This window comes from Buceros rhinoceros, unplaced genomic scaffold (genome assembly GCF_000710305.1).
Source record: "Buceros rhinoceros silvestris isolate BGI_N320 unplaced genomic scaffold, ASM71030v1 scaffold14040, whole genome shotgun sequence".
Classification (NCBI taxonomy): Eukaryota; Metazoa; Chordata; class Aves; order Bucerotiformes; family Bucerotidae; genus Buceros; species Buceros rhinoceros.
This window is the reverse complement of record NW_010390270.1, coordinates 13459-23444: the sequence shown is the minus strand read 5'-3', so window position 1 is coordinate 23444 and position 9986 is coordinate 13459. Positions and strand designations below refer to the sequence as shown.

Sequence of the window (9986 nt, the reverse complement as noted above, 5' to 3'; positions counted from 1 at the left end):
GCCGCAGGCTCATGTGCTCGGATGCTGACTGCTGGCGTGACCGGGCGGCTGCCAGCAGGGATGTGGGGAACAAAGAGCTGGGATGCAGTGGGGATCGCTCAGGTTTCCGCTCGCTCGGCGGCTGGCCACGTGAGATCACATCGGTTGCTGATGGAGCGGGGAGAAAAGAGCGCGTCCCTGTAACGTTGATGGAATGGCAAAACAGGACGGGTTTGGGAAGAGGGCACTGCTCTCTCACAAAACCACCTCTGATGCTGCTCTTTCTCCAGACCTCCTGTGCCTTCTGTGTTGGTGCTGTACGGGTGCGATCTCTTTACATTTAAGAGTGAGACAGTAGATCTTAATTAAAAAAAAAAAAAACCAAACAAACCTCTGTCTAGAAAGCTTTACACAAAAACTGAACTGTTGCTTGTGCTGGGAACCCCTAGTCTTATTTGAGCCCCATAAGACCCCCCGGTGTCCCAGCCTGCCCAAGATGCTCAGTGGATTTTTCCAAGTCTCCAGGGTTTCGGTTTCCCCCTCACTGCAAGCAGGCTAATGATAACAGCAGTCCCCTTGCTACTGACTGTTAATGGCTTATTTATTCATTAAGCTCACATCCTGATTTCATTATCCTCTTTGAATCAAGGGGGAGGCACTCAGGCAAGTTTTGGTCAACCGTTATTATGGCAACGTGAGACCGGCGGGACGGCGCGAGAGCCTCACCAGCTTCGGCAATGGCCCCTTGTCTGCCGGAGGCTCCGGCAAAGCCGGGGCAGGAGGTAGGACGTGCTCCTGTGCTTCAGTGCCTCATGTGGTCTGCCCTGCCACGTGCTGCGTGTTTGTCTGCCTCTTCAGAATACAGACAGGGGGTAATCGTGTTGAAAGCAGCCTGATCAGAAGCAGAAACCCCCATTTCCCCCTATTTTCTGAAGCAGGTACATATCTCGTTTGTCCTTGTGCTGCCCTGCCTCCTGCCATCCTCTTTCCCGTCTAGAACACTGACTTTGCCATCCCCTGGAATTTCTCTCACCTCTTCTCCATCCCTTCACTGGTCCTGCCTCCCTTTGTACCCACGAACCCAGGCTCTTCCCAGAACCCTCTGCCCATTTCCATCCTTCAGGATGGAAATGTAATTTGAACCAGAAGGGGGGTGCCACTGCCTTAGGGTGGATGGGTTCAAATCTCAGCCTGTTTTTCATGATCACCTTTATAGGAGGAAGCTCCGGATCAAGCTCAATGAGTCGAGGTGAGATGAGTTTGGCAGATGTCCAGTGTCATCTGGATAAAGAAGGTGCATCCAACCTGGTCATAGATCTCATCATGAACGCCACCAGTGACAGAGTCTTCCATGAAAGCATCCTGCTGGCCATTGCCCTTCTGGAAGGGGGGAACACTACGATACAGGTAGGGAAATGGAAAACTTCAGGCTTAGAACTAAAACATGTTGGGAAGGGAAGTGTCTTTGTGAAGTCCAGGAAGCTTGAGGAGGTTAGGGAGATGGGAGGGGAAATGACTAAATGGTCTTTGACCTGTAATTAAGAAAACTGTCAGTCTGCTGTGCAAAAGTAAACTTATGAAGTGTTTGCATGGGCACCGGGTAACAGAGGTGTTTCCTGGGGCAGTGTAGAGGGGTGCAGAACAAAACAGCTTTGTAGCCTGTGTTAACGTGACTGACTTCTACTGCAGCATGCTCAGAGACTGCTACAGCTAGCTGTTAGCTTCCAGGCTGGAATTGGATGTAACAGTCAGCTCCAGACTGCCGCTGTTCTCCTGTCATCTGGCTGTCCTGCCTTAAGGGTTGGATCTCCCTCCGCGAGAGGTGTGCCTGCTGTGGGGCTTAATGACTGTGCTCCAGCTAGCTCGTACAGTGTTCTTCCCAACAGAAAGTTAAACCTTGCGGCCACATGTGCCTGCAAAGATTATTGAACACGTAGTATCTTACTCCTGACCATCCACCTGTCCGTTTGCCAGCATGGTGTTTCTGTCTTGGACAACGAGCTTTACGTGTAGCTATTCCAGAGACCGTTGCCCCTTTCCTACCCCGCTGCAACATGTTTCTCACATCTGAACAAAACAATTGGCGATTTCTTTCGGAGGGTGGGTGTTGCAGAGTGTTCTGTCTGCTCAGAGAAGTGATACATCCAGCTGTTTGGTGTACACTGACTTGGCCTTACAGCGTGATGCCATTTGTGCTGCATCCTAGCCAGGAATGTTTATTTAGGTACTTAAAGATAAAACACACTGTCAGAAGAGTTTGGGCAGACAGAACTAAAAAAATCTTACCTGTGTGGCCCACTGTTCCCAGTGTGGCTGATCTGATGGAAAACCAGCCTGCCAGTGCAACTGGATTTGATCCCAGAGAGAAGGTCTGGCTCAAACCCGACAAAGGTGCGAAGGAGCAGCTGTGTCCTCTGGGCAGCGGAATGCGGTGAGAGTTGATCAAGTGTATCGTGAGGCTGAATCCTGGCTAGCTACAATTGATCGTTATGGTTTAAAGATGCACTAGATCTCTAGAGCAGCACCTCCTGTGTTCATGCAAACTTTGCTTAAGAGGAGAGGGAACGTTTGGGGGCTCCTTCGCTCTGTCTCTGAGCGTTTCAAATCCCATGTCACCTTAAACTGCAATGACAGGATTAATGTTCCATGGGGAGAGTCACTCCTTTAAACTTCCTGCTCTTCTTCAGTGTAAAGGAAGCTGAGCTTTCATCTTCTGAGCTCTCCAGGAGCCCCAGGTAACCTCACACTGTTGTGCTGGAAGCGAAAAAATTCTGCAGCAGCCTGATGTGAAGAGATCCTTTGTGCTGGACCCCAGGAGTGGACTGAGAAGTCACTTGCCACTGCGAATCAGAGTTAGGAACAGATTCCTTAGTTCATCTGGCCAAAACAAACAGGGAAACAAATCGGCAATCCATCTCCCAAGACACCTTTTTCACCAAAAGGGGAGATTCTTTAGCTTGTATTTGCTGTCTGCTACCCAGGAGCCTGTAAAGTGACTACGCAGTGAGGAGCGAGCTGTTGGCACGGGATGCTTATAGCACATGGCACGAGGCTTTCACATCCGTGCCTCACAGTCCTGCCAGCTCTGCTTGCACTCCTGCCTTGTCCTTTCCCACTCAGGATCAAGGGCTTGGCAGTTGTTTTTACCACTCGAAAATGTTCTGGGCAGCCAGCGTGACGTGGTACGTGTGTGTGGACATGCTAACGCTGTAGCGAAGGGCTGGGAGAGGGCTCTGCTGTGGGCTGCCTTTGAGTACAGAATGTTTTAGGAACCAAGTGACTTGTGATGCCTACAGCTAATGCTGAGGTCTGGGACACACCCAGGGGCTCTTACTCATGCATGCAAAGCACAGAGGAGACTACTGAACACATCCCTTGGAGTGGCTGGAATGGAGATACTCTGTGTAAGTCAGATGTTCCCCGACTTACCCCTGTGTGGGTTCATCTGATGCTGGGTAGGGAGTGGGCTGGTGCTGCGCTGTAGTGGTGCTGGCCCTAGCACAGGGGGGCTCCTCCAGTCAGTGAGGAACAGCCCATGGCCAGTGCCCTGGTCTTGAGAGCCAAGGGAGTAAAACTTCAAGGGAGAAAAAACACCAACCCCGAAGCTTAGCTTTAGGGAGAAGAGCTGGCTCAATGCTGGTGAATCAGAGCGAAGGTGGAGACCTGCTCTTCAGTAAAATCATGATTTCAAGTCTGAAACTCCCAGTGTAATTGCTGGGCGATGTCCAAGCCCTGAGTCGGTGAACTGAGGTAAACCGAGCTGTTCTCTCCGGGTAGGGAGCGAGGCTTACCTGCCGGCCCCGCAAGGCTGGGTGCAGCCCCGCTGGAGGGGGGCGCTGCTGTACAGGAGAGCTGGCGGGGTGCCGGCTCCTCCGCACAGCTTCAAATCCCCCCGGTTTTAGAAAGCAGCCTTCCGCTGCAGCGCAGGTTTATCGATGTGACGGTCCCCTGCTCCGCGAGATCTCATTCTGACAAAATACGCTGCCAAGCCGGTCTGCTTACGGAGATCAGACGCACTTACAACAATGAGCCCGATGCTTTCCGTGGTCTTTTATCCCGATCTGTCTCTAATCTCTGCTCTTTTGGTAAGCTGGGCAGATTAGGTAGGCCGGGCTTCGCAACCTCCGCAACCTGCAGAGTGGATTTTCTGCAGTTCTGCAGCAGCTTCCAGTAACTGCCGGTGGAAGAGTCGCTGTTGGTCTCTGGACTAAAAGCAGCGTTTTCGTCGAATCAGATACATTTGTCATTGTGAGATTTGACCTAGGCAAGTCGGCCAGCATCATCTTTGAGGTCTAACAGAGTTTATCTTCATTTCACAACTTTTTTGGTTCTTATTAACTGCTCTTGGTTTATAATATTCTGAACAAGTTTATTCTGTGCTCAGTCTGAATAATTTTTGCTGAACTCGAGTTGCTTATATCTACCGGCCATTTTGAATAGGAAACTGGTGGGATAGGGACGAGTTATGTAAAAAGGCTTTCTGGCAGCAGAGCCCTGCATGTGTCACCCCTGCATGGCTTTCTCTGAACTCCAGGTTTTCACACGGGAAATGAATTCGGCCTGAAGTTAAGCAAAAGGTTTGTAGTGACACACAGGAATTTGCACATGGTGATTGTAATATGGTTAATAATGGGAGTTCCTGGGTTACTCCCATGAGCTTCAGTGGAAGAGCAGATCCCCGTGCTGTTGGGAAGGGATAACTGGAATAGGTGTTGCTGTTTCCGGAGGTACACGCAGGGCCACTATTAAGGCTAGGCAAAGTAGGTGGTTGCCAACTCCAGCAGAAAAGCAAATCTAGAAATGCTCGTTATAATTGGCAGGAGTGATTTTTATTGTATCATTAAGAAAATTAATGTGGGGGAGACGCCGGACAAGGAAGAGTACTCCCGGCTTGGCTTAGGAAAGAGGCGAAGCTGGCAGCGTACGGCACGCTGAATCCCACGCTGGGTTGTGCTGTGGGGTGGACAGGGATGGGGCAAATCAACTGCTCTGGGAGAGACAGAGGTCTTTGCCTGCTTACAGCCCTCTGCGTGGAAACATTTGTGGGTTATTTTTAGTTTTCTGAATTCACTTAGAAACACTGTCAGGTTTTTTGGTGACAGAGATGGAGATGAAAGTGTCGTGGCTGTGTCCGGTGAGCTCGCTGTTCCCGCTCCGCAGGAGCGCTGGTTTTCAGTGGGAAGCCTGCCCTCATTTGTAAGCGGAGGTGGAACCGCAGGGTCAAAACCGGACAACAAATTAACTTGACAAATGCTGCAGCTCACTGAACTGAGAATTACATAAACCCCTTTATTAATTTATATAACCCTCAGCATGCACCTCGCAGGAGCTGTTGTCAGCAGTTCGGCACGGAGCAGCCCTGGGGGGGATGCCCCACCAGCCCCGCGCTCTCCTCTGAAATGGTGAGGGATGAGCACGCCCTGCTCTGGGGTGCTGCCGGCTGGCGCGGGGTCCCCCAGGGTCGCTCATCCTCCCAGGGTGCTGGCTGGGGTGCGCTTTGCCGGAGCCTGCCTGGCAGGTGCTGTTGCTCACAGACACGCTGCACCGGAGCTACGTCTCCTTCGGAAGAGGTGGAAGCTGGGTCCGCTCCCTGCGCGCTCTGCCACACGGCGAGTTTTCCGTCCTTAAAGCACCCCGGCAGATGAATGACAGTGGAGGAAATCGCTGAGGACATCTCCTGTAACACTTGTCTCTCATCTGCTAAGTAGGACTTGTACGTGCTGCTCCTCTGCCTCACCTCCGCAGAGGTCCGGGTTCCCTTGGTCAGTGGAAGTCAATGGCACGTCAGGTCCCTTAGGTAACTGCCTCTGCTCGGGGACCTTGGTCTGCCCCTTTCCTTGGGCATCTTCACACGAGAGAGATTGCGTGACAAATTACCCACACGCACGTGGTGGTATTTTCAGCAGGGGAAGGTAAAATGAGGTTGGTGACGTTAGTTGAGTTTCAGGCATTTTTTTAAGTGCTGGCCCAAAGAGACATGATGCCGAGCTGCTGCTTCGAAGTGCGGTGGTGCCGCCTTTTCCCCTTCACCCACAGTTCTCCCTAAGATGGGCTGCAGACAGAGAGGATGAGGTGTTGGGAGTCAGCACCAAGGCAAAGGTGAATATTTTTTAGGAAGGAAGTGGGATTTGCTGCTGGATTGAAGACATGAGTCGCTGCTCCTGCACTGATGATGGTGATGGTAGCTGTGTATGGAAATGGCCTCAAGGTGTGCCAGGGTTGGACATGAGGAACAATTTCCTCCCCCAGAGGGTTGCAAAGCCCTGTTAACAGGCTGCCCAGGGCAGTGGTGGAGTCCCCGTCCCTGGAGGGGTTTAACAGATGTGGTGGTGTTGTGCTGAGGGACAGGGGTCAGTGGGGACCTGGCAGTGCTGGGGGAATTGGTTGGATTTTCAATGGTCTTAGAGATCTCTTCCAACCAAAACAATTCTGTGATCCTGTGGGATGAGGACCAGGGCCACCATATCTCAAAATGGTGCTGAGGAGCCCGTGGTGGTGGACTGAGGAGTTGTGCCTCCATCACAGCATGGCAACAGCAAATCAGTGTTGTGCTGAGCCAAGGTTTGGAGCTCACCGTGTATGAGTGGAGATGTGACTGTAAAAAAAAAAAAACCAAACAAACCACGTGGCTTTGAGTTACTTTAACTTCTAGAGCTCTTCTGCCCAGCCTGCAAGGAGGAGCTGTGCATTTTGCATGCCCTCCTTCGAGTGCTCGTTAGGGTCAGGGTCTGGCTGCATGCTACCGGCTCTGAACAAGTGAGCTCGCAGGAAATACTGGTTTGGGTAAAATGTTGGACCAGCACAACTCTCCCGCCTCCAACTCTGTCTTGCACCATACACAGACTTGGACTTGGTTGACATTTCTCCTTGTGCGTTGCCACCAGTAAGAGAACTCCAGCAGCCCGGAGGATTGTTGTCCCCTGTGCTGCACTCGGACTGTCCCGAGACGAGCGACAGTTATTAAATGATTGCAGAACGGTTGCACAAAAGGGTGGAATCCAGAGCTCTCCTATTGCTTCTGGCACCTAGGAAAGCTGTGGAACCGGAGTGAACCAGGGTGCTGCCTGTGGGTGGGGACGTGGGGCTGGCTTCTGTGAGCCGCAGAAATGGGAGGATGAGCAATGCTGAGGAGAGCAACAGTGAAATAGCTGGAACCAGCCAGTCAACCCACTTTATTTTCCTCACTTTCCCTGTTGGCCTATAAGTGCCCTGTCCCATTCAGTTGCTGAAACACTTAGTTTCTTCTCCGTGACTGCAACTGCCCTTCAAACCTGGGAGAAGATTTTACAAAAGGTGACAGAATATTGATGATATAAAATGTAGATTTAGTGACACACTGGTGCGTTATCGGGGTTTGTAGCTTGGACTTTTTAAAGCGGATTTATGACTTAGCACATTTGCAGATACCTCTGAGCACAGAAGATCATACGTGATGGTAAATGCTTCAAGGCAAGAGTATCTTTAGATCACTAAATTTTTGTAAATAGCACTTGAACTTCTTTGAGTAAAAAAAAAAGTAATTTCAAATCTCTACTGTGTGTTTTTAAGAGGCAGAGTTCTTTGATATAGGATGTTACCTCTTTTTTTATGTTGTGCTAATAATACCTGTTTAGGAAGCTAATGCAAAACCAGCAAGCTACTGGCGTGTTTTAAGTCATCACCTATATCTTTCACCATTTCAATGAGCTTTTCGCAAGTTAAAATACACCATAATTTTTTTTACCTTCTGATTATGTTACTTCAGAATATGACATTAAAAAAAAGACCTGCGTGACTCGTCTCATCCAGCCATGGGCAGGGACCTTGTCCTTTTGCACGCTGCACATCCAGACCCTCCCTCCCAGTGCGGTTCCCTCCAGAACACAGCACTGAGCCTGCACCAGTGATGGAGTTGGTACCCAGGCGGTTGATCCCGGTGCTCTGCTGATTGGTGGCACACGAGGACCCTCGAGATGCCAGGCCCATAGGAGCACGCCGCCTCCATCGCCTGTGTCCTGATGTATTGAGCTCAGCGAAGTCTCAGCCTTGCTTAGTCAGTAGATACAGCATGTTAAAAACAAACCAGCCCTGTTAGCAATGCACCGAGAGACAGAGCCGAAAGGTGCGAGGACTCCTGCCTGCAGAGGTGCTTCCATCTGTGCCGGGCAGGAAGAGATGCATAAGTGACACTGAGGACAGGCTGGGTGAGGGGAGGTGGCAGCGATACCATGGTCTGTCTGCTTGAGCTGTAGCTGAGGCTGCCTTTTGGAGCCTGGGCCATCGGTATTCCTGTGTCAGAGCATCTCTCAGCCCTTCTGGCCAAAGGGAGGTTTTGTGCTTAGCTTTTGAGGTGCCCATCCCTGTGATTGAGCAATACAGGTGAAAAACGATGGAGAGGTGCTCTGTCAGGGTTCAGCTGCGCTGGTCATCCTCCGGTCCGGAGAGCCGTGTATCCTTGGTGGTGCTCGGGTACCACGGACCTCTGGCATGGCAGTCCTCTTGGCATTGAGTTGTCTTCCTGGTCCTGTAAGGAGCAAGAACGTAAATCACTAATTCTCCCTGTTCCCCTCCATGGGATCCAGGTCCAGCACAAACTTTGTGGATGATCCTGGGCAGGATTACCGTCCTCCACCAGCAGGCAGAGGCAAGCCAGGCAGAAAAACAAGGTCATGCTGCCTTTTTCTTTTTTTTTTTTTTTTTTTGGTGAGCCAAGGACTCAACACCCAGGTCCAGCACAAACTTTGTGGATGATCCTGGGCAGGATTACCGTCCTCCACCAGCAGGCAGAGGCAAGCCAGGCAGAAAAACAAGGTCATGTTTTTTTTTTTTTTTTTTTTTTTTGGTGAGCACAGGAATCAACAAAGCGATGTTATATAACTTCTATTTATATCCCACTTGCTCACTAGCTGCAGGCATACAAGAGTAGCTGAGAAGGGAATTTAATGAGCTCTCAGGGCTTGCTCACCTTCCAGAGCGGGTAGGAGCCAGCTTGTTTTGAAGTGCGTCAGCAAATGAAACTGGTGGTGGGTGGGTGGTTTGGGTAGGTGGACTGACTTGTTGCTATGGTTTTCTTTAATTCCTCTGTCTCTCAAGAAGATCTTACACTTTTTTTTTTCCTTTTGGGGAGTCTGCAGACTTCCTTGTTTCTCACACCTACACAGAGCTCGCTGGTTCGGTAAGGAAGTGGGATTCATGCTCCTGCCATGCAGGAGCCCTGCACAGATTAACTGTGTGACCCGGCGGCTGCGTGCTCCCACTTGCACGCAGGAGGAACTCAAATAAGGCTCCGTGCTGAAAGCAGGTCAGGCCCCCGAGTCTCCCACGCTCCGGAGGCATCTGCTCCATCTGCAGGGGGATTTCAACCCCCAGCCCCACAGTCATGTTTCTACCTGTCCTTCCCTGGTGTGCCTTCACCTCCGGGTGACCATCCCCTGTCACCTCACTGTCCCGGGGGTTTGTGCTGGCTCTGGAAGGGCATGCAGGGACCGTATCCCTCTGAGGTCTGTTCTTACTTTCCTCTGTGTGAAATTACTTTAAATTGCATCAAGATTTTAGATGTTGCAGCAGGAGAATGTGTAAGATCTAAGGGCTCTTCCCAAAATGAGTGGTGTAATTCCGCTGCCTCTTTCATTTCAGGCTGGTTGGGAAAGATGAGCATCTACACAGATCTGTCTGTGTATGCTCATACCCCTCCAGAAACCTCCTCCGTAAGGTGGGGCAGAATCTCCAGCTACGAGTAGAGCCTTGTGGGATGGCTTGTGGATGCCCATGGCACAGAGGGCTTGTCTTATTTGTGGAAAACACTGCTGGGAAGTCCCCCTCCTGCTTTCAGGACAGAGTTTATTTTACAGCTTGCAAAAAAACCCAGGCAATTGAGGTGTTCTGGCAGATTTTCCGTATGGGTTTATTTCAAACTGTGAAGTATCTTCAGCATGAAATATTTCTGCTGCCATTTCCTTAAGCTATGCAAGACTGATGATATCTATCACTCACACCCCAGAGTGATGGATCTTTAGTGAGCCAGGACG

General features: G+C 50.7%; 1 protein-coding gene across 1 annotated transcript in view; it reads left to right on the top strand.

The window, feature by feature from the left end:
• Positions 1–628: 628 nt before the first annotated feature.
• LOC104494419 (inositol 1,4,5-trisphosphate receptor type 1-like) overlaps positions 629–9986 on the top strand; it is a gene marked incomplete at both ends in the record, with an annotated part of 22745 nt that continues 13387 nt past the window's right edge. The window contains 2 exons of the mRNA XM_010137241.1: positions 629–761; positions 1196–1386. Of these exons, the coding sequence (XP_010135543.1) occupies positions 629–761; positions 1196–1386 (324 nt within the window). The remainder of the gene's footprint in view (positions 762–1195; positions 1387–9986) is intronic.